Source organism: Panulirus ornatus, chromosome 7 (genome assembly GCF_036320965.1).
Source record: "Panulirus ornatus isolate Po-2019 chromosome 7, ASM3632096v1, whole genome shotgun sequence".
NCBI lineage: Eukaryota > Metazoa > Arthropoda > Malacostraca > Decapoda > Palinuridae > Panulirus > Panulirus ornatus.
In genome coordinates, this window is record NC_092230.1 from 50,268,047 (window position 1) to 50,294,301 (window position 26,255).

Genomic DNA, 26,255 nt, shown 5'->3' on the forward strand with positions numbered 1-26,255 from the left:
TTTCTGAGGATGTAGATGATGTGAAGAAGCTTGGCTGCCTTACTTAAGATGTTGTTTTTGATGTGTTCATGCCATGAGAGGTCATTAGTGATCGTGACTCCCAGCAGTGTACATCTGTTCTCATCCGGGGTGCTGTTGTCATCTGTCATTAAGTTGGGGTAGACTGGGGGTTTCTTACAAGAAGATATGTGCATAACTTGGCACTTTGTGCATTGATAAACTTGTTGCTTTCTAAGGCCCAGGTATGGAGGACCTGGGTGACTTACTGTAGGATGCTGCTGATGCTTCCTTTTTGAGTGGGTGCAATTCTTAGATGGTAAGGTTGTTGACATGCTTGAGTTATGTATGGGAATCTCTTGTGGTGTAATCAATAATGGCCAGGAGGCAATAGGTCTGCTCAAAGTACCTTGAGGTGGGCCACATGTTGTTCTACTCCATTCACTAAGTTTCCAGGAGGGGCTGTAAACTCTCTGTATCTGGTTACCAAGGATGCTGTTGTGTTTTATCCCCTGTGTGTGGATTTTAAGTTTTGAAGTTTCAATTTCTGACCTTCAGTCTGATGCAATTCATGAATTATCATTTATCTTCCTTTTTGTCTTTCAAGACTTTATAGTTACAATTATTTTAATCTTTCATTATAGAGCAGTTGTTTTGTTCGTCCATTTCTACTTGTAAAGTGTTCCAGTAATCTCTCTAACTTATTTTTTTCTGCTTTGGTTTGTGACCCTACAACACAGCAGCATTCGGTTTTGCTTCATATGAATACACTGAATATTTTCATCAGCTTCTTTCTCTTCTAGTGAGAGTTTTTATTATCATACCAGTCATTGTTTGGCTTAGTCAAGAATTTGATTAGTTCTATGTACATGCCATGATTGTACCTTCCCTTTGGTTCCTGTGTTCCCTCTGATCACCCTTTCACATACTCCACCGTCACGTATTGAACAAACAATACATGATCACTCTAATAGTAAAATTACAATTTGTATGCTCTATTTTCATGCTACAGTATGTAAGGACAAGGTTTGAGAAACCTAATAACTTTGCTGTTATTCATAATTACCTTCAACCATCTCCTTTCACACTCCCTTCCAAACTCAGTCACCAGGTTCTGCAGTTTAACATAAGAATCTGCCACCAATTCTGTATCATCAACAAAGAACAACTGACTCCTTACCCAGATTTTAAGCGATCGGGGCCTGAACATGCAGGAGGGTGAAAGGCGTGCAAGGAATAGAGTGAATTGGAACGATGTGGTATACCAGGGTCGACGTGCTGTCAATGGATTGAACCAGGGCATGTGAAGTGTCTGGGGTAAAACATGGAAAGTTTTGTGGGGCCTGGATGTGGAAAGGGAGTTGTGGTTTCGGTGCATTATACATGACAGCTGGAGACTGAGTGTGAATGAATGTGGCCTTTGTTGTCTTTTCCTCACACTACCTCGCGTGCATGTGGGGGGAGGGGGGGGTGTCATTTCATGTGTAGCGGGGTGGTGACAGGAATGAATAAAGGCAGCAAGTATGAATTATGTACATGTATATATGTATATGTCTGTGTATATATATAAGTATACATTGAAATGTATAGGTATGTATATGTGTGTATGTGTGGACATGTATGTATATGCATGTGTATTTGGGTGGGTTGGGCCATTCTTTTGTCCATTTCCTTGCTCTACCTCGCTAACGTGGGAGACAGTGACAAAGTATAATAATAATATGAATATGTTTCTCTTATCCTGTCATTACTAACATGATCAAAAAGCCTCACACCACTTATTGTCTTCAACAGTTTCATTACCAACACCTCCACCCTCTACCACACAACCCCATCTATAGCCCATGCCTTGCATCCATATGATATTGATAGGACAACTCTTCCTTCAAATATAACCATTTTTGCCCTCTCAGATAATGTTCTTTTTTTCCACGCATTTTTTAGCGCTTCCAGAACCGCCCCCTCCCCAGCCCATGACACTTCTGCTTCCATGGTTCCATTTGCTGCCATGTCCACTCCCAGATACCTGATACATTTCATTTCACTTCCTACAATTTTTCTCCACTCAAACTTATGCCCCAACTAACTTGTCCCTCAACCCTGCTGAACTTATACCCTTGCTTGTATTCACATTTGATATCAACTTTCTCCTTTCACACACTTTTCCAAACTCAGTCACCAATTTTTACAGCTTTTCTCAAATTTGCCAATGGCTCTGTATCATCAGCAAATAGCAACTGACTCACTTCCCAGGCCATCTCATCCCCCATAGACTCGCCCCTCTCTCCAAGGCCTTCACATTTACCTCCCTCACCACCCCATTTGTAAACAAAGAAACAACCATGGTGACATCACACACCCCTGGAACCATTCATCCTTCTCTCTTCCTAATCATATGCAAGCCTTATGCAATTGGTAAAAACTTCTCACTGCTTCTAGCAGCTTTCCTCCTGCACTGTATATTCTTAATACCTTCCACAAAGCATCTCTCTACCCTATCATATGCCTTCTCCAGATCCATAAATGCCACACACAAATCCATCCGTTTTTCAAAGTATTTCTCACACACATTCTTCAAAGCAAACACATGCTTCACACATCCTCTACCTCTTCTGAAACCACACTGCTTCTCCTCAATCTGATACATGCCATCACCCTTTCAATCAGTACTCTTCCATACAGCCTACCAGGTATACTCCACAAGCTTATATCTCTGTAATTTGAACACTCACCTTTATCCCCTTTGCCTTTATACAATGGCCTTATGCATGCATTCTTCCAATCTTCAGGCACTTCACCATGATTCAAACATACATTGAATATCCTTACCAACCAATCAGCAACACAGTCACACCCTTTCTTAATATATTCACCTGTAATACCATCCACTCCAGCCTCCTTTCTGCATTTCATCCTAAGCAAAGCCTTCACCAGTTCTTCTTTCTTCACCAAGCCACTCTCCCTGACAGTCTCACTTCACATACCACCTCAACCAAAACACCCTACATCTATCACCCTGTCATTAAATGTATTTAACAGTTCTTCAAGATACTTGCTCCATCTTCTCCTCAGTTCATCACTACCTGGTATCACTTCCCTATTTGCCTTTTTCACCTGTTTCCCACTTGTTTTCTTCTTTCTCACATTATTTATCTCCTTCCAATTTTTTTTTTATTCCTACGTTTACTGATATTTTCTCACCCAAACTCTCATTTGCCCTCCTTTTCAACCCCTTATTTTCCTCTTGACCTTCTTTCTCTTATACATCACCCAAACATTTGTACTCCTTCCCTGTAAGTGCCACCCAAGCGCCCTTATTTTCTCTTTCACTCGCAGCTTTACTTCTTCATTCTACCTCTTGCCAAGCTTTCTAACCTGCCTACCTCCTACCTTTTGCATGCTACATGCATGTCTTGCATATACCTTTCATTCCTCTACCACTCTCCTCACTTCATTTACTCGCATCTTTTGCTATTCATCACTCAATCTCTGCCGGTATTTCTTCACACATGTCTCCTTTCCAAGTTCACTTACTCTCACCACTCTCTTTTCCCTGACATTGTTTTCTGTTTTTCGAAAACCTTTTTCCAAGTTCACTTACTCTCACCACTCTCTTTTCCCTGACATTGTTTTCTGTTTTTCGAAAACCTTTACAAATCTTCACCCTCGCCTCCACAAGATTGTGATCAGACATCCAGCCATCTGCCCTTCTTAGCACATTTGCATCCAAACGTCTCTCCTTTACTTGCCTATCAATTGATATGTAATCTAATAATGTCTATTGACCATCTCTCCTACTCACGTATATGTACTTATGCATATCCCCCTTTTTAAAACTGTCTCTTTTCAGCACACAACTGCACAAGCTCCTCATCATATCCATTCATAACACTGAATACTCCAATAATCATCCATCTCTCACCATCCACATTTAGTTTTACACATATTAATGTGGAATTTACTTCCTTACATTCCATTACACACTCCCATAGCTCCTGCTGAAGGAGTAGTGTTACTTCATCTTTAGCTCTTATCCTCTCACCAATCCCTGACTTTAATCGTAAGTCATTTCGAAGCCATTCTTCCCCTTTACCCTTGAACTTTGTTTCACTGAGAACCAGAACATCCAGATTCCTTTTCTCAAACATACTACCTCTCTTCCCTTCTGATCTTGGTGTCATCCACACCCATTTAGACATTCCAGCCTGAGAGTTAGAGAGGATGAGCACTCCTTGCCTGGTTCCATCTGTTTCCTCATTTAGAATTTGAAATACAAGAAGGGGAGTTTCCTGCTCCATGCTCTTACCCCCTTTAGTTGCCTTCTATGACACTCTGGGAATATGGAAGTAGAATTCTTTCTCTCATTTATGTACCAAGACCTAAGCCAGTTACCCATTTTATCAACCAATTTCTAGGGGTGGATGAGCAGTTGGGTTGACCTTATTTCTTATATAATGTTGAAGGCTCCAGTCATGGACAAAAGTTCACATCAGGGCTGGGCCTTAATTGAAATATAGAAAGAATTGTGAAATGGAAAAAGAAAAGACAAGGGAGAGTATTTATGAATTTGGAGCTAGTGAAAAACCTGTCTTTTGAAATGTGCCAGGTCATAGTTACTGGGAAAGACTTGAGAAGGTAGAGAGTTCCAAAGCTTTGACGTATAGGGAAAAAAAACAGGTATCAAAATGGCCAACCCCTGAGTTGCTGATGGCCACACAATAATCATGTGATGCAGCAGCTTGCTGAGTATTTCATGGTCTGGCTAATGGTGTGGGCACACAAGCAACACGTCTCTGTAGCAAAAACCAAAATGATACCTATAGGAGAGGGGAAAGTGAAACAATATTGTGGCATAAGGCAAGTGGGTCAGGTTTGAAAGTTAGCTTGGGACAGTTTATAAGTCTGACCACTTTTGACTCAACATACTCAAGTAAGGACACAGAGCTAGAACCATCCCAGTTGTGAGAACAGTACCCCATACAAGGAAAAGAATTTTTGACATATAAACAGGACACCCAGTTTCTTAGAGGCAGACTTAGCTATTCCTGTAATATGGGGCTTCCAAGAAAGAGTGAATGTTACAGTAATACCAAGTATGTTCATTCAGTCAAGACCATGGACAGATTGTCAGAACCAGGACTCGAACCTATGTGCTCAACCCTTGGTGATGCATGAATGCATCACGGTCAGGGATGCTAAACTGCTACAACACTATGTTTATTTGACATTTCCTGCGTTAGCAAGGTAGCACCAAGAACAATGAAGATAAATGGTACGTTCATTTACATATTATGCACTGAGAGAGCCCTCTATCCACAAATCAGGCCCTACAGACTTTCTGTGGTTTCCCCTGGTGCGACACATGCCCTGGTTCAGTCTCTTGACAGCACTTCATCCACTGTATACCACATCGCTTCATTTTGCTCTATCCCATGTGTGCCTATCACCCTCATGCATGTTCAGGCCCCAAAGTACTCAAAACCTTTTTCATTCCATCCTTTCATCTATGGTCTCCCTTTTCTCTTTGTCTCCTCCATTTCTGACACATTTATCCTCTTTATCAACCTCTCCTCACTCATTATCTTCATATGTTCAACCATTTCAGCACACCTTCTTTAGCTGTCTCAGCTGTACCCTTCTTATTTCCGCTTCTCTTTCTTACCCTATCATTTCTTACTCAATCAACCCTCCTCATACTGCATATTGTCCCAAGGCATTTCTAATGCATGCACCCTCCTCTGTACATTCTCATCTAAATCCCATGCTTTGCATCTATATGACATTGTTGGGACTAGTTTATCTTCAGGGAAACCTATTATTGCTCTACCAGATGACAACCTCTCTTTCCACAAGTTCAGCAGTGCTTCCAGAACTTTTGCCACCCTCACCCACTTTATGACTGTTGCTAACCTCTGTTCCCATGGTTCTTTTCATTGCCATGTCTATTCCCAATAACTACAAACCCCACATCCAAATCGTCCCCATTCAAACTCACACCCCAGCTAACCTGTCTGCACTGTTAAACCCACTGACCTTGCTTTTATTCACATTTACTCTGAATTTCCTTCTGTGACGCTCCCAGAGTCACAGACCATGTGTACATCTGCAGTTTCTCACTCATATCTGCCATCAGTACTGTGTCATCAGTAAACAACATGTGACTGACTTTTTAGGCCCCTTGCTCCTAAAGACTGCATACTTGCTCCTTTCACTAAGACACTTGCATGTACCACTCTTACCATCCCTAAATAAACTAAATAGGCATTGTGACATAACATACCTTTGCTTCAGACCCACCTTCACCTGGAACTATTCACCCTCCTCTTTACCTAATTGCACACATTCCTTACCCTCTTGATAACTCTTCTACTGCAGGTAGCTTTCTTCTCACACTATATATTCATAACACCTTCCATGAAGCATCTCTATCAGCCTTATCATATGCTTTCTCCAGATCCATGAATACTTCACACAGATCCAAATGTTCCTCCAAGTATTTCTCTCAGACATTCTTCAATGCAAAGACCTGATTCACACATCTTCTACCTCTCATGAAACCATAGTGTTCCTCCCAGTCTGATGCTCTTTGCATATCCCCACCCTCACAATCCCTACTGGTCTATATACTTTACCAGGTACACTCAAACTTATACCTCTGTAATTTGAACACTTGCTTTTATCCCCCTTACTTTTATACTGTGGCACTGTACTTGCATTCTGCTAATCCTCTTGCACCTCACCATGATCCATACATGTATTAAAAATCCTAACTAACCAGTCAACAACAGTGACACCCTTTCTTAAGAAATTTGAGTGCCACACTATCTACTCCAAACATCTTGCCCCAAGGCTTTCACTACTTATCCTCTGGGCACCAAACGGCTATCTATGACTTACTTCGCATACATTGCCGAACCCAAACACCCAATATCTACCATCCATCATCAAACACATTCAGCATTCCTTTAAAATTCTCCATCTCCCCTTCACCTCATCACTGCCTGTTAAAACTCCCCCCTTTGACTGATGTTCCCATTTGTTCTCTTGTTTTTCTCCTGCCAAAACATCTTTTCTCCCTGAGGTGTGCTGATACTTGCTCGCCCCAACTCTTCTTTTACCCTCTTTTTCAGCCTCTGCACCTTCCACGTGACCTCCTACAGCTTTCTGTTGTACATTGCCCAATCATTCACTCTTCTTTCAAGTAAATACTTCCCATTCACCTCTCTGTTCTCTTTCATGAGGAGAGTTACCTCATCATCCCACCACTCACAACTCTTTCTCACCTGCCCACATCCCACCATTTGCATACCACACTTTTCTTGTGCATTCCAGCACTGCTTCCCAAAATATCTCCCTTTCCTCACCCACAGCCCTTTCTTTGTTTACTTTGCCTTTTCCCGTTCTACAATAAGTCTTGGTATTTCTTTACTCAAGTCCCTTCTCCTAGCTCACATACTTTCACCATTCCCTTCTCATTCATATGGTTTATTCTCCAGCAAACTTTACCAATCTTTACCCTTACCTCCACCAGGTAATGATCAAGCAGGTCATCCACTACCTCTCTGAGCACACTCACATCCATGAGCCTCTCTTTTACATGCTTATTAGTCAGTATTTATTCATATAATGCCTGCTTATCACCTTATCTACACACCCAGGTATACTCATGTATGCCCTTTTATTTAAACCAGTTATTCACGATCATCTGTCCTTTTTCAGCCTACTAAAACTTTTCATCATTTCTTTTCACCTTACTGGAAACTCACTCCTCCCAGTTATGCCCTCAACTGCCACATTACTTAGTTTTGTATTTGAATCATCCATCACTAATACCCAGTCTCTTTCATTGACACTTCTGATTCACTCACTCAGCTGCTCACAGAACACTTGCCTCTTTCATTGTCCTTCTCGTGGCCAGATTCATAAGTGCTTTTGATTCTGTTTGATTCAGTTTTATTTTTACTTGTATCATTCTGGAGTTCACTTCCTTGCATGCTTTTTCTCAGTCTCACAACTCCTGTTTTAGCATTAGTGCTACCCCTTCCTTTACTCTCATCCTTACCCCAGCCCCAGTCTTTATCCATAAGACATTCCCAAACCATTCATCCCCTTCACCCCTTTTTTTTTCACTCAGATCCATAACATCTAGGTTCCTTTCCTTGGAGATACTACCTATATTTCCTTTTGTTCATATTGTGGTGACATCTGCCTACATTCAGACACCCTAACCTTGAGCCATAAAGGAAGAAAAGCACTTTTCACTGTGCCTCCTTGTTCTGTTCCATCATTTAGATATTGAAATACAAGATGGGACTGGGGATTTCCAGCCCCCTGCTTGTGTCTCTCTTATTAGTTTCTACGACATGTAGGAAAATAGTAGAATTCTTTCTCCCTTATCCCCAGGGATACTAGCTTGACTATTTAAAGAAGGGTCTGTTTTGAACCAGGGAAAAAGGATGCTTGGTGAATCATGTTTGAATAAAAGAAATTTTTTCCCCTTATTTAGGTGTTCATATCTAGTACAGCAAGTGCATTTTTGGTTCCAGCTGCATCTTGTGTAATGTTTTTATCAGTTATCATTTTCCAGTTTCCCACACAACTTATTCTCATATTCCAGTTTTACAGTATTTATGTAACTTACTGATTTGGTTTTACAGGAAATGTACTCAGCAGAGAGAATATTGAAAATGTCATAAGATTTGCCCATGAGAAGAAATTGTTCCTCTTTGCTGATGAGGTGAGAACATATTTTAGAAATTATATTTTGTTTGTGAGAATGATTGGTATTTTAATCATGATAATGTTGCAGTGATTTGTTATTTGTTATCATGATTTTGAGTAAGTCTGTTTATGAAATGAAATTGAATAAGATCAGAATGATTGGTTTGTACTTAACAGTATAAATGAAAACTATGTAATTTGAAATGTAAACCAATATTATCTCAGAATTTGGTATTCATATGACTGTGTAAATTTTTTGTATTGCAGGTGTACCAGGATAATGTATATGCAGAAGGTAGTAAATTCCACTCCTTCAAGAAAGTGACAATGGAAATGGGAGCCCCTTATAACCAAATGGAACTTGCTTCTTTCATGTCCTGCTCCAAAGGTACACACAGCTTTATGGGAAAGTAAATGAAATGCTTAACTATTGTTGGTAATGACATACAATTGTAAGAAAACCAGGGTTGGTCCTAGCCTTTTAGGGCCCATCTACCCTATAAACTCCCTCCTAAATTGTGAGCTCTAGAGGGGCATTAAGGCATCCCCCCTAAAAAAGTTTGAAAATTTACGGTGTGTGGGACAACGTTTCCTGCTTCCTGAAGGCTACTGTATAATTGTCTTGACAAAGGTTCCCCCTGAGCAGTCAGGGCCCTATACTCTGAGCATACAGAATGTATAGGAGGGGCTGGCCCTGAAGATGAATGTGATTTCAGGTTTATTATGCTTTCAACTACTGAAAAAACCATTTGATAGATCTATCTTAAAAAAGTTAGTTTGGGTGTAGATTTCACCTACCATACCTTAGGTAATTTTTTATTTTCTGATTGAATTTTTCTTCAGCTGTAGTCTTGTTTTGATATTTTTATGTTTACACTGCTAGTTGGATGTCACTTCAGAGATCAATAAAGTCACTTTAAGATGCGGGTGTGTTCGCTTCAAATGTTTTACTATGATGATTAGTGTGCTGTAGTGTCTTTATTTACATTTCAAAGAAACCTATATTAACGTCATATTGTATCCTATTTACTTCTCTCTTCCTAATCTGAGAGTCCTGAACCAAAGGTTAGTGCAAATGGACTGTATTCAACATTTTTGTGCCGTAATGTTGCCAGTTGTTTTAAATGTATCTCATTGCTTTCATAATTTTGGGCTTGAATTTCATAGCATCTATGATATCATCTTTAGATATCCAAAAACCTTTGAACCTGGGATTGTTTTTATTCAAAATTTTTGGGTCAGTCAGTATGACAACATGTTTAGGTCAGTTATTAAAAGAAGTGCCCTGCATGATGCCACTTCTTGAGGTATAGTCCCCTTTCCTCTGTTCCCTTATTGCTGGTAGTGAACAGTTGTCTGTATGCATTTGAATCAGTATTTTCTGGCAAGTGCTTTGATTCATCATCTAAACCTTCAGTCTTCAGCCTTCATATTTCAACACTAATGCAGTTTTGTGCATCACTCTTATTTACCAATAAGGCTTGGGATGCACTTAATTTGTTTTGGTGAGTACACAGGTTTTGTCTGTAAAATTTTGTTCCTCCAGTTATTTTGGTGACATTGAAGAACTTATGCTGCTAAAACATTGTATGATTATTTTCAGTAATTCGGTTAGTGGTAATATTACAATTACAGCATTTTAGGTATGTTGGCTGTGAGGTTAGTCTGTTGATATGCATGATTGATGTGGTAACCTTGCATTTGGTTTATTGTTGGTATTACAAGTGTTATAGTGGCCCATGTGGATGGTATTATTTATAAAAAACAAATCTGGCACATACTTGACCGAGACCATACCAAATTTTTGTGAGAGCACTATACCTTAAGAGCTAGCGGTAAATCATGGTGGTTTAGATTCCTTCAGGATAAGAATTAGTCTTGATTTAATGTTTTTTTTTTTTTTTGCTTTGTCGCTGTCTCCCGCGTTTGCGAGGTAGCGCAAGGAAACAGACGAAAGAAATGGCCCAACCCACCCCCATACACATGTATAGACATACGTCCACACACGCAAATATACATACCTACACAGCTTTCCATGGTTTACCCCAGACGCTTCACATGCCCTGATTCAATCCACTGACAGCACGTCAACCCCGGTATACCACATCGCTCCAATTCACTCTATTCCTTGCCCTCCTTTCACCCTCCTGCATGTTCAGGCCCCAATCACACAAAATCTTTTTCACTCCATCTTTCCACCTCCAATTTGGTCTCCCTCTTCTCTCGTTCCCTCCACCTCCGACACATATATCCTCTTGGTCAATCTTTCCTCACTCATTCTCTCCATGTGCCCAAACCATTTCAAAACACCCTCTTCTGCTCTCTCAACCACGCTCTTTTTATTTCCACACATCTCTCTTACCCTTACGTTACTTACTCGATCAACCACCTCACACCACACATTGTCCTCAAACATCTCATTTCCAGCACATCCATCCTCCTGCGCACCACTCTATCCATAGCCCACGCCTCGCAACCATACAACATTGTTGGATACACTATTCCTTCAAACATACCCATTTTTGCTTTCCGAGATAATGTTCTCGACTTCCACACATTCTTCAAGGCTCCCAGAATTTTCGCCCCCTCCCCCACCCTATGATCCACTTAATGTAACTACATTTATATTTTTGGCTTTGGTGATGTAGTGGTCAGCATTGTTTACTATGAATCATGGATGCCTAAGTTTGAATGCTGGACAAGGCAGTCACCTCACACAGCCATTTATTGAGGCTGGTCAATAAATGGTAATGAAATGTAAGCTGAGATATTTTATTGTTTTTTGATATTCATTAATTTATTATACTTCATTGCCATTTCCCATGTTAGTGAGAAGCACCAGGAAACACATGAAGAATGGCACATCCACTCATTTTTTTTATTTTTTTTGATTATACTTAGTCGCTGTCTCCTGTGTTAGCTAGGTAGCGCAAGGGAACAGACGAAAGAATGGCCCAGCCCACCCACATACACATGTATATACATAAATGCACATATACATTTCAACGTATACATACGGATACATACACAGACATATACATATATACACATTCGTATGAGTCTACAGGGAAAATGAAACACGTATTTCATTTTCCCTGTGGACTCATAGAAATATCTTGATCACGTGCAAAATTGTGATCCTTCCCAACATATATACACATGCACATATTCATACATGCTGCCTTCATCTATTCCTGCCGCCACCCAGCCATGCATGAAATGGCACCCCCTACCCCCACATGCGGGCTAGCTAGCGCTAGGAAAAGACAACAAAGGCCACATTTGTTCACACTCAGCCTCTAGCTGTCGTGTATTGCACCAAAACTATAGCTCCCTTTCCACATACAGGCCCCACAAAACTTTCCATGGTTTACCCCAGATGCTTCACATGCCCTGGTTCAATCCATTGACAGCACGTCGACCCCGGTATACCACATCGTTCCAATTCACTATATTCCTTGCACACCTTTCACCTTCCTGCATGTTCAGGCCCCAATCGCTCAAAATCTTTTTCACTCCATCCTTCCACCTCCAGTTTGGTCTCCCACTTCTCCTCGTTCCCTTCACCTCTGACACATATATCCTCCTTGTCAATCTTTCCTCACTCATTCTCTCCGTGTGACCAAACCATTTCAATACACCCTCTTCTGCTCTCTCACCACACTCTTTTTATTACCACACATCTCTCTTACCCTATTATTACTTACTCAATCAAATCACCTCACACCACATATTGTCCTAAAACATCTCATTTCCAACACATCCACCCTTCTCCGCACAACCCCATCTATAGCCCACACCTTACAACCGTATAACATTGTTGGAACCACTTTTCCTTCAAACATACCCATTTTTGCTTTCCGAGATTATGTTTTCGCCTTCCACACATTCTTCAATGCTCCCAGAACTTTCGGCCCCTCCCCCACCCTGTGACTCATTTCCGTTTCCATGGTTCCACCTGTTGCCAAATCCACTCCCAGATATCTAAAACACTTCAGTTCCTCCAATTTTTCTCCATTTAAACTTACCTCCCAATTGACTTGTCCCTCAGCCTTACTGTACCTATTAACCTTGCTCTTATTCATATTTACTCTCAGCTTTCTTCTTTCACACACTTTACCAAACTCATTCTGCAGTATCTCACCCGAATCAGCCACCGGTGCTGTATCATCAGCGAACAACAACTGACTCGCTTCCCAAGCCCTCTCATCCTCAACAGACTGCATACTTGCCCCTCTCTCCACAACTCTTGCATTCACCTCACCTAACAACCCCATCCATAAACAAATTTAACAACCATGGAGACATCATGTACCCCTGCCGCAAACCAATATTCACTGGGAACCAATCACTTTCCTCTGTTCCTTCTCGTACACATGCCTTACATCCGTGATAAAAACTTTTCACTGCTTCCAGAACCTTGCCTCCCACACCATATACTCTTAATACCTTCCACAGAGTATCTCTATCAACTCTATCATATACCTTCTCCAGGTCCATAAATGCTACAAACAAATCCATCTGATTTTCTAAGTATTTCTCACATACATTCTTCAAAGCAAACACCTGATCCACACATCCTCTACCACTTCTGAAACCACACTGCTCTTCCCAATCTGATGCTCTGTACATGCCTTCACCCTCTCGATCAATACCCTCCCATATAATTTCCCAGGAATACTCATCAGACTTTTACCTCTGTAATTTGAGCACTCACCAATATCACCTTTGCCTTTGTACAATAGCACTATGCATGCATTCCACCAGTCCTCAGGCACTTCACCGTAAGCCATACATATGTTGAATATCCTCACCAACCAGTCAACAACACAGTCACCCCTTTTTTAATAGATTCCATCCAAACCCGCTGCCTTGCTGGCTTTCATCTTCCGCAAAGCTTTCACTACCTCTTCTCTGTTGTTTACCAAACCATTGTCACTGACCCTCTCACTTCGCACACCACCTTGACCAAAACACCCTATATCTGCCACTTTATCATCCAACACATTCAATAAACCCTGAAAATACTCACTCCATCTCCTTCTCACATCACCACTACTTGCTATTACCTCCCCATTAGCCCCCTTCACCGATGTTCCCATTTGTCCTCTTGTCTTACGCACTTTAGTTACCTCCTTCCAAAACATCTTTTTATTCTCCCTAAATTTCTCACCCCAACTCTCATTTGCCCTTTTTTCACCTCTTGCACCTTTCTCTTGACCTCCTGCCTCATTCTTTTATAGAACTCCCAGTCATTTGCACTATTTCCCTGCAAAACTTATCGAAATGCCTCTCTTCTCTTTCACTAATAATCTTACTTCTTCATCCCACTCACTACCCTTTCTAATCTGCCCACCTCCCACGCTTCTCATGCCACAGGCATCTTTTGCACAAGCCATCACTACTTCCCTAAATACATCCCATTCCTTCCCCACTCCCCTTACATCCTTTGCTCTCACCTTTTTCCGTTCTGCACTCGGTCTGTCCTGATACTTCCTCAAATAAGTCTCCTTCCCAAGCTCACTTACTTTCACCACTCTCTTCACCCCAAAATTTTCTCTTCTTTTCTGAAAACCTCTACAACTCTTCACCTTCGCCTCCACAAGATAATGATCAGATATCCATCCAGTTGCACCTCTCAGCACATTAACATCCAAAAGTCTCTCTTTCATGTGCCTATCAATTAACATGTAATCCAACAACACTCTCTGGCCATTTCTCCTACTTACATACGTATACTTATGAATATCTCTCTTTTTAAACCAGGTATTCCCAAACACCAGTCCTTTTTCTGCACATAAATCTACAAGCTCTTCACCATTTCCATTTACAACACTGAACACCCCATGGGCACCAATTATTCTCTCAACTGCCACATTAGTCACCTTTGCATTAAAATCACCCATCTCTGTAACCTGGTGTCGTGCATCAAAACTACTAACATACTCACTCAGCTGCTCCCAGAACCTTTGTCTCATGAGCTTTCTTCTCATGCCTGGGTGCATATGCACCAATAATCACCCATCTCTCTCCATCCACTTTCAGTTTTACCCATATCAATCTAGAGTTTACTTTCTTACTCTCTATCACATACTCCCACCACTCCTGTTTCAGGAGTAGTGCAACTCCTTCCCTTGCTCTTGTCCTCTCACTAACCACTGACTTTACTCCCGAGACATTCCCAAACCACTCTTCTTTCCTTTACCCTTGAGCTTCATTTCACTCAGAGCCAAAACATCCAAGTTTCTTTCTTCGAACATACTACCTATCTCTCCTTTTTTCTCATCTTTTTCTCATCCACACACATATAGACACCCCAATCTGAGCCTTCGAGGAGGATGAGCACTCCCCGCATGACTCCCTCTTCTGTTTCCCCTTTTAGAAAGTTAAAATAGAAGGAGGGGAGGGTTTCTAGCCCCCCGCTCCCACCCCCTTTAGTCGCCTTCTACGACACATAAGGAATGCGTGGGAAGTACTCTCTCTCCTATCCCTAGGGATGATAGGCATGCAAGGAATAGAGTGTATTAGAATAATGTGGTATACCGGGGTCGACGTGCTTTCAATGGATTGAACCAGGGCATGTGAAGTGCCTAGGGTAAACCATGGAAAGTTTTGTGGGGCCTGGATGTGGAAAGGGAGCTGTGGATTCGGTGCATTATACATGACAGCCAGAGACTGTGAGCGAATGTGGCCTTTGTTGTCTTTTTCTAGTGCTACCTTGCGCACATGCGGGGGAAGGGGGTTTTCATTTCATGTTTGGCAGGGTGGCGACGGGAATGAATAGGGGCAGACAGTATGAATTATGTTTATTTATTTATTTTGCTTTATCGCTGTCTCCTGCATTAGCGAGTTAGCGCAAGGAAACAGACGAAAGAATGGCCCAACCCACCCACATACACACCTATATACATGCACGTCCACACATGCAAATACACATACCTATACATCTCAATGTATACATATATATATACACACACAGACATAAACATATATACACATGTACATAATTCATACTGTCTGCCTTTATTCATTCCCATTGCTACCTTGCCACACATGGAATAACAACCCCCTCCCCCCTCATGTGTGTGAGGTAGTGCTGGGAAAAGACAACAAAGGCCCCATTCGTTCACACTCAGTCTCTAGCTGTCATGTAATAATGCCCCGAAACCACAGCTCCCTTTGTACAAAGGCAAAGGGGATAAAGGTGAGTGCTCAAATTACAGAAGTATAAGTTTGTTGAGTATTCCTGGGAAATTATATGGGACGGTATTGGTTGAGGAAGTACCAGGAGTGACTGAGTACAGAATGCAAAAAGGTGAGAACAAAGGACGTAAGGGGAGTGGGAGAGGAATGGGATATATTTAGGGAAGCAGTGATGGCTTGCACAAAAGATGCTCGTGGCATGAGAAGCGTGGGAGATGGGCAGATTAGAAAGGGTATTGAGTGATGGGATGAAGAAGTAAGATTATTAGTGAAAGAGAAGAGAGAGGCTTTTGGATGATTTTTGTTGGGAAATAATGCAAATGAGTGGGAGATGTATAAAAGAAAGAGGCAGGAGGTCAAGAGAAAGGTGCAAGAGGTGAAAAAGAGGGCAAATGAGAGTAGGGGTGAGAGAGTATCATTAAATTTTAGGGAGAATCAAAACATGTTTTGGAAGGAGGTAAATAAAGTGCATAAGACAAGGGAACAAATGGGAACACCCGTGAAGGGGGCTAATGGGGAGGTGATAACAAGTAGTGGTGATGTGAGAAGGAGATGGAGTATTTTGAAGGTTTGTTGAATGTGTTTGATAATAGAGTGGCAGATACAGGGTGTTTTGGTTGAGGTGGTGTGCAAAGTGAGAGGATGAGGGAGAATGATTTGGTCAGAAGAGAAGAGGTAGTAAAAGCTTTGTGAAAGATGTAAGCCATCAAGGCAGTGGGTTTGGATGGTATTGCAGTGGAATTTATAAAAAAAAGGGGGTGACTGTATTGTTGACTAGTTGGTAAGGTTATTTAATGTATGTATGACTCATGATGAGGTGCCTGAGGATTGGTGGAATGCTTGAATAGTGCCATTGTACGAAGGCAAAGGGTATAAAAGTGAGGGCTCAAATTGCAGAGGTATAAGTTTTTTGAGTATTCCAGGGAAATTATATGGGAGGGTATTGATTGAGAGGGTGAAGGCATGTACAGAGCATCAGACTGGGGAAGAGCCGTGTGGTTTCAGAAGTGGTAGAGGATGTGTGGATCAGGTGTTTGCTTTGAAGAATGTACGTGAGAAGTACTTAGAAAAGCAAATGGATTTGTAAGTAGCATTTATGGGTCTGGAGAAGGCATATGATAGAGTTGATAGAGATGCTCTGTGGAAGGTATTAAGAATATATGGTGTGGGAGGCAAGTTGTTAAAAGCATTGAAAAGTTTTTATCGAGGATGTAAGGCATGTGTATGTGTAGGAAGAGAGGAAAGTGATTGTTTCTCAATGAATGTAGGTTTGCGGCAGGGGTGCTTGACGTCTCCATGGCTGTTTAATTTGTTTATGGATGGGGTTGTTAGGGAGGTGAATGCAAGAGTTTTGGAGAGAGGGGCAAGTTGTGGATGAGAGAGCTTGGGAAGTGAGTCAGTTGTTGTTCGCTGATGATACAGCGCTGGTGGCTGATTCATGTGAGAAACTGTAGAAGCTGGTGACTGAGTTTGGTAAAGTGTGTGAAAGAAGAAAGCTGAGAGTAAATGTGAATAAGAGCAAGGTTATTAGGTACAGTGGGGTTGAGGGACAAGTCAGTTGGGAGGTAAGTTTGAATGGAGAAAAACTGGAGGAAGTGAAGTGTTTTAGATATCTGGGAGTGGATTTGGCATTGGATGGAACCATGGAAGTGGAAGTGAATCATAGGGTGGGGGAGGGGGCAAAAGTTCTAGGAGCTGTGAAAAATGTGTGAAGGTGAGAACATTATCACGGAAAGCAAAAATGGGTATGTTTGAAGGAATAGTGGTTCCAATAATGTTATATGGTTGCAAGGCGTGGGCTATAGATAGAGTTGTGTGGAGGAGGGTGGCTGTTTTGGAAATGAGATGTTTGAGGACAACATGTGGTGTGAGGTGGTTGATTAAGTAATGAAAGGGTAAGAGAGATGTGTGTTAATAAAAAGCATGTGGTTGAGAGAGAAGAAGAGGGTGTTTTGAAATGGTTTGGTCACATGGAGAGAATGAGTGCGGAAAGACTGACAAAGAGGATATGTGTGTCAGAGGTGGGGGGAATGAGAAGTGGGAGACCAAATTGGAGGTTGAAGGATGGAGTGAAAAAGATTTTGAGTGATCGTGGCTTGAACATGCAGGAGGGTGAAAGGCGTGCAAGGAATAGAGTGAATTGGAATGATGTGGTATACTGGGGTCGACGTGCTATCAGGGGATTGTACCAAGGCATGTGAAGCGTCTGGGGTAAACCATGGAAAGTTTTGTGGGGCCTGGATGTGGAAAGGGAGCTGTGGTTTCGGTGCATTATACATGACGGCTAGAGACTGAGTGTGAACGAATGTGGCCTTTGTTGTCTTTTCCTAGCGCTACCTCATGCGCAATGTAGGGAGAGGGGGGTGTCATTTCATGTGTGCTGGGGTGGCGATGGAAATGAATAGAGGCAGACAGTATGAATTATGTATATGTGTTTATATGTATATGTCTGTGTATGTATATATATGTATACTTTGAAATGTATAGGTATGTATATAGAATAGATATATATATATATATATATATATATATATATATATATATATATATATATATATATATATATATATATATATATATATCTTTCTTTTCTTTCATACTATTCGCCATTTCCCGCGTTAGCAAGGTAGCGTTAAGAACAGAGGACTGGGCCTCTGAGGGAATATCTTCACCTGGCCTCGTTCTCTGTTCCTTCTTTTGGAAAATCAAAAAAAAAAAACGAGAGGGGAGGATTTCCAGCCCCCCGCTCCCTCCCCTTTTAGTCGCCTTCTACGACACGCAGGAAATACGTGGGAAGTATTCTTTCTCCCCTATCCCCAGGGATAATATATATATATATTATATTTTTTTTTATTATAATTTGTCGCTGTCTCCCGCGTTTGCGAGGTAGCGCAAGGAAACAGACGAAAGAAATGGCCCAACCCCCCCCCATACACATGTATATACATACGTCCACACACGCAAATATACATACCTACACAGCTTTCCATGGTTTACCCCAGACGCTTCACATGCCTTGATTCAATCCACTGACAGCACGTCAACCCAGGTAAACCACATCGCTCCAATTCACTCTATTCCTTGCCCTCCTTTCACCCTCCTGCATGTTCAGGCCCCGATCACACAAAATCTTTTTCACTCCATCTTTCCACCTCCAATTTGGTCTCCCTCTTCTCCTCGTTCCCTCCACCTTCGACACATATATCCTCTTGGTCAATCTTTCCTCACTCATTCTCTCCATGTGCCCAAACCACTTCAAAACACCCTCTTCTGCTCTCTCAACCACGCTCTTTTTATTTCCACACATCTCTCTTACCCTTACGTTACTCACTCGATCAAACCACCTCACACCACACATTGTCCTCAAACATCTCATTTCCAGCACATCCATCCTCCTGCGCACAACTCTATCCATAGCCCACGCCTCACAACCATACAACATTGTTGGAACCACTATTCCTTCAAACATACCCATTTTTGCTTTCCGAGATAATGTTCTCGACTTCCACACATTCTTCAAGGCCCCCAGAATTTTCGCCCCCTCCCCCACTCTATGATCCACTTCCGCTTCCATGGTTCCATTCGCTGCCAGATCCACTCCCAGATATCTAAAACACTTCACTTCCTCCAGTTTTTCTCCATTCAAACTCACCTCCCAATTGACTTGACCCTCAACCCTACTGTACCTAATAACCTTTCTCTTATTCACATTTACTCTTCACTTTCTTCTTCCACACATTTTACCAAACTCAGTCACCAGCTTCTGCAGTTTCTCACATGAATCAGCCACCAGCGCTGTATCATCAGCGAACAACAACTGACTCACTTCCCAAGCTCTCTCATCCCCAACAGACTTCATATATATATATATATATATATATATATATATATATATATATAGGACAATGTGTGGTGTGAGGTGGTTTGATCGAGTGAGTAACGTAAGGGTAAGAGAGATGTGTGGAAATAAAAAGAGCGTGGTTGAGAGAGCAGAAGAGGGTGTTTTGAAGTGGTTTGGGCACATGGAGAGGATGAGTGAGGAAAGATTGACCAAGAGGATATATGTGTCGGAGGTGGAGGGAACATGGAGAAGAGGGAGACCAAATTGGAGGTGGAAAGATGGAGTGAAAAAGATTTTGTGTGATCGGGGCCTGAACATGCAGGAGGGTGAAAGGAGGGCAAGGAATAGAGTGAATTGGAGCGATGTGGTATACCGGGGTTGACGTGCTGTCAGTGGATTGAATCAAGGCATGTGAAGCGTCTGGGGTAAGCTATGGAAAGCTGTGTAGGTATGTATATTTGCGTGTGTGGACGTATGTATATACATGTGTATGGGGGGTTGGGCCATTTCTTTCGTCTGTTTCCTTGCGCTACCTTGCAAACGCGGGAGACAGCGACAAAGTATAATAATAGAAAAATATATATATATATATTATATTATATTTATTTATTTTGCTTTGTCGCTGTCTCCCGCGTTTGCGAGGTAGCGCAAGGAAACAGACGAAAGAAATGGCCCAACCCACCCCCATACACATGTAAATACATACATGTCCACACACGCAAAATACATACCTATACATCTCAATGTACACATATATATACACACACAGACACATACATATATACCCATGCACACAATTCACACTGTCCGCCTTTATTCATTTCCATCACCACCTCGCCATACATGGAATACCATCCCCCTCCCCCCTCATGTGTGCGAGGTAGCGCTAGGAAAAGACAACAAAGGCCCCATTCGTTCACGCTCAGTCTCTAGCTGTCATGCAATAATGCCCGAAACCACAGCTCCCTTTCCACATCCAGGCCCCATACTACTTTCCATGGTTTACCCCAGACGCTTCACATGTCCTGATTCAATCCACTGACAGCACGTCAACCCCGGTATACCACATTGATCCAATTCACTCTATTCCTTGCCCTCCTTTCACCCTCATGCATGTTCAGGCCCCGATCACACAAAATCTTTTTCACTCCATCTTTCCACCTCCAGTTTGTTCTCCCACTTCTCCTCGTTCCCTCCACCTCCGACACATATATCCTCTTGGTCAATCTTTCCTCACTCATTCTCTCCATGTGCCCAAACCATTTCAAAACACCCTCTTCTGCTCTCTCAACCACGCTCTTTTTATTTCCACACATCTCTCTTACCCTTACATTACTTACTCGATCAAACCACCTCACACCACACATTGTCCTCAAACATCTCATTTCCAGCACATCCACCCTCCTGCGCACAACTCTATCCATAGCCCACGCCTCGCAACCATACAACATTGTTGGAACCACTATTCCTTCAAACATACCCATTTTTGCTTTCCGAGATAATGTTCTCGACCCACACATTCTTCAAGGCTCCCAGGATTTTTGCCCCCTCCCCCACCCTATGATTCACATCCGCTTCCATGGTACCATCCTTTGCCAGATCCACTCCCAGATATCTAAAACACTTTACTTCCTCCAGTTTTTCTCCATTCAAACTTACCTCCTAATTTACTTGACCCTCAACCCTACTGTACCTAATAACCTTCCTCTTATTCACATTTACTCTTAACTTTCTTCTTTCACACACTTTACCAAACTCAGTCACCAGCTTCTGCAGTTTCTCACATGAATCAGCCACCAACGCTGTATCATCAGCGAACAACAAGTGACTCACTTCCCAAGCTCTCTCATTCACAACAGACTTCATACTTGCCCCTCTTTCCAAAACTCTTGCATTCACCTCCCTAACAACCCCATCCATAGACAAATTAAACAACCATGGAGACATCACACATCCCTGCCGCAAACCTACATTCACTGAGAACCAATCACTTTCCTCTCTTCCTACACGTACACATGCCTTACATCCTCGATAAAAACATTTCACTGCTTCTAACAACTTGCCTCCACACATCTTTCTTTCATACTATTCGCCATTTCCCGCGTTAGCGAGGTAACATTAAGAACGCAGGACTGGGCCTTTAAGGGAATATCCTCACCTGGCCCTCTTCTCTGTTCCTTCTTTTGGGATTGAACCAGGGCATGTGAAGCGTCTGGGGCAAACCATGGAAAGTTCTTTGGGGCCTGGATGTGGAAAGGGAGCTGTGGTTTTGGTGCATTATTACATGACAGCTAGAGACTGAGTGTGAACGAATGTGACCTTTGTTGTCTTTTCCTACCGCTACCTCGCACATATATAGATATATATATATATATATATATATATATATATATATATATATATATATATATATATATATATATATATATACATAAGTATACTTATGTAAGTAGGAGAGATGGCCAGAGAGCGTTATTGGATTACGTGTTAATTGACAGGCCCGCGAAAGAGAGACTTTTGGATGTTAATGTGCTGAGAGGTGCAACTGGAGGGATGTCTGATCATTATCTTGTGGAGGCTAAGGTGAAGATTTGTATGGGTTTTCAGAAAAGAAGAGTGAATGTTGGGGTGAAGAGGGTGGTGAGAGTAAGTAAGCTTGGGAAGGAGACTTGTGTGAGGAAGTACCAGGAGAGACTGAGTACAGAATGGAAAAAGGTGAGAACAATGCAAGTCAGGGGAGTGGGGGAGGAATGGGTTGTATTTAGGGAATCAGTGATGGATTGCGCAAAAGATGCTTGTGGCATGAGAAGAGTGGGAGGTGGGTTGATTAGAAAGGGTAGTGAGTGGTGGGATGAAGAAGTAAGAGTATTAGTGAAAGAGAAGAGAGAGGCATTTGGACGATTTTTGCAGGGAAAAAATGCAGTTGAGTGGGAGACGTATAAAAGAAAGAGACAGGAGGTCAAGAGAAAGGTGCAAGAGGTGAAAAAAAGGGCAAATGAGAGTTGGGGTGAGAGAGTATCATTAAATTTTAGGGAGAATAAAAAGATGTTCTGGAAGGAGGTAAATAAAGTGCGTAAGACAAGGGAGCAAATGGGAACTTCAGTGAAGGGCGCAAATGGGGAGGTGATAACAAGTAGTGGTGATGTGAGAAGGAGATGGAGTGAGTGTTTTGAAGGTTTGTTGAATGTGATTGATGATAGAGTGGCAGATATAGGGTGTTTTGGTCGAGGTGGTGTGCAAAGTGAGAGGGTTAGGGAAAATGATTTGGTAAACAGAGAAGAGGTAGTAAAAGCTTTGTGGAAGATGAAAGCCGGCAAGGTAGCAGGTTTGGATGGTATTGCAGTGGAATTTATTAAAAAAGGGGGTGACTGTATTGTTGACTGGTTGGTAAGGTTATTTAATGTATGTATGACTCACGGTGAGGTGCCTGAGGATTGGCGGAATGCATGCATAGTGCCATTGTACAAAGGCAAAGGGGATAAGAGTGAGTGCTCAAATTACAGAGGTATAAGTTTGTTGAGTGTTCCTGGTAAATTATATGGGAGGGTATTGATTGAGAGGGTGAAGGCATGTACAGAGCATCAGATTGGGGAAGAGCAGTGTGGTTTCAGAAGTGGTAGAGGATGTGTGGATCAGGTGTTTGCTTTGAAGAATGTATGTGGGAAATACTTAGAAAAGCAAATGGATTTGTATGTAGCATTTATGGATCTGGAGAAGGCATATGATAGAGTTGATAGAGATGCTCTGTGGAAGGTATTAAGAATATATGGTGTGGGAGGCAAGTTGTTAGAAGCAGTGAAAAGTTTTTATCGAGGATGTAAGGCATGTGTACGTGTAGGAAGAGAGGAAAGTGATTGGTTCTCAGTGAATGTAGGTTTGCGGCAGGGATGTGTGATGTCTCCATGGTTGTTTACTTTGTTTATGGATGGGGTTGTTAGGGAGGTGAATGCAAGAGTTTTGGAAAGAGGGGCAAGTATGAAGTCTGTTGGGGATGAGAGAGCTTGGGAAGTGAGTCAGTTGTTGTTCGCTGATGATACAGCGCTGGTGGTTGATTCATGTGAGAAACTGCAGAAGCTGGTGACTGAGTTTGGTAAAGTGTGTGAAAGAAGAAAGTTAAGAGTAAATGTGAATAAGAGCAAGGTTATTAGGTACAGTAGGGTTGAGGGTCAAGTCAATTGGGAGGTGAGTTTGAATGGAGAAAAACTGGACGAAGTGAAGTATTTTAGATATCTGGGAGTGGATCTGGCAGCGGATGGAACCATGGAAGCGGAAGTGGATCATAGGGTGGGGGAGGGGGCGAAAATTCTGGGAGCCTTGAAGAATGTGTGAAAGTCGAGAACATTATCTCGGAAAGCAAAAATGGGTATGTTTGAAGGAATAGTGGTTCCAACAATGTTGTATGGTTGCGAGGCGTGGGCTATGGATAGAGTTGTGCGCAGGAGGATGGATGTGCTGGAAATGAGATGTTTGAGGACAGTGTGTGGTGTGAGGTGGTTTGATCGAGGAAGTAACGTAAGGGTAAGAGAGATGTGTGGAATTAAAAAGAGCGTGGTTGAGAGAGCAGAAGAGGGTGTTTTGAAATGGTTTGGGCACATGGAGAGAATGAGTGAGGAAAGATTGACCAAGAGGATATATGTGTCGGAGGTGGAGGGAACGAGGAGAAGTGGGAGACCAAATTGGAGGTGGAAAGATGGATTGAAAAAGATTTTGTGTGATCGGGGCCTGAACATGCAGGAGGGTGAAAGGAGGGCAAGGAATAGAGCGAATTGGATCGATGTGGTATACCAGGGTTGACCTGCTGTCAGTTGATTGAACAGGGCATGTGAAGCGTCTGGGGTAAACCATGGAAAGCTGTGTAGGTATGTATATTTGCGTGTGTGGACGTATGTATATACATGTGTATCGGGGTGGGTTGGGCCATTTCTTTCGTCTCTCAACCCTACTGTACCTAATTACCTTGCTCTTATTCACATTTACTCTTAACTTTCTTCTTTCACACACTTTACCAAACTCAGTCACCAGCTTCTGCAGTTTCTCACATGAATCAGCCACCAGCACTGTATCATCAGCGAACAACAACTGACTCACTTCCCAAGCTCTCTCATCCCCAACAGACTTCATACTTGCTCCTCTTTCCAAAACTCTTGCATTCACCTCCCTAACAACCCCATCCATAAACAAATTAAACAACCATGGTGATATCACACACCCCTGCCGCAAACCCACATCCACTGAGAACCAATCACTTTCCTCTCTTCCTACACGTACACATGCCTTACATCCTCGATAAAAACTTTTCACTGCTTCTAACAACTTGCCTCCCACACCATATATTCTTAATACCTTCCACAGAGCATCTCTATCAACTCTTATCATATGCCTTCTACAGATCCATAAATGCTACATACAAATCCATTTGCTTTTCTAAGTATTTCTCACATACATTCTTCAAAGCAAACACCTGATCCACACATCCTCTACCACTTCTGAAACCACACTGCTCTTCCCCAATCTGATGCTCTGTACATGCCTTCACCCTCTCAATCAATACTCTCCCATATAATTTACCAGGAACACTCAACAAACTTATACCTCTGTAATTTGAGCACTCACTCTTATCCCCTTTGCCTTTGTACAATGGCACTATGCACGCATCCCACCAATCCTCAGGCACCTCACCATGAGTCATACATACATTAAATAACCTTACCAACCAGTTAACAATACAGTCACCCCCTTTTTTAATAAATTCCACTGCAATACCATCCAAACCTGCTGCCTTGCCGGCTTTCATCTTCCGCAAAGCTTTTACTACCTCTTCTCTGTTTACCAAATCATTTTCCCTAACCCTCTCACTTTGAACACCACCTCGACCAAAACACCCTATATCTGCCACTCTATCATCAAACACATTCGACAAACCTTCAAAATACTCACTCCATCTCCTTCTCACATCACCACTACTTGTTATCACCTCCCCATTTGCGCCCTTCACTGAAGTTCCCATTTGCTCCCTTGTCGTACGCACTTTATTTACCTCCTTCCAGAACATCTTTTTATTCTCCCTAAAATTTAATGATACTCTCTCACCCCAACTCTCATTTGCCCTTTTTTTCACCTCTTGCACCTTTCTCTTGACCTCCTGTCTCTTTCTTTTATACATCTCCCACTCAATTGCATTTTTTCCCTGCAAAAATTGTCCAAATGCCTCTCTCTTCTCTTTCACTAATAATCTTACTTCTTCATCCCACCACTCACTATATATATATACATATATATATATATATATATATATATATATATATATATATATATATATATATATATATATATATATATATATATATATATATATATATGTGTGTGTGTGTATATATATATATATATATTTTTTTTTTTTTTTTTATACTTTGTCGCTGTCTCCCGCGTTTGCGAGGTAGCGCAAGGAAACAGACGAAAGAAATGGCCCAACCCACCCCCATACACATGTATA

General features: G+C 41.9%; 1 protein-coding gene across 2 annotated transcripts in view; it reads left to right on the top strand.

Annotated features, from left to right (window-relative positions):
- LOC139749636 (alanine aminotransferase 1-like) overlaps window positions 1-26,255 on the top strand; it is a 269,611-nt gene that overhangs the window by 121,815 nt on the left and 121,541 nt on the right. For both annotated transcript variants that reach the window (XM_071663791.1, XM_071663790.1), the window contains exons 7-8: window positions 8,655-8,734; window positions 8,986-9,106. In XM_071663791.1, the coding sequence (XP_071519892.1) occupies window positions 8,655-8,734; window positions 8,986-9,106 (201 nt within the window). The remainder of the gene's footprint in view (window positions 1-8,654; window positions 8,735-8,985; window positions 9,107-26,255) is intronic.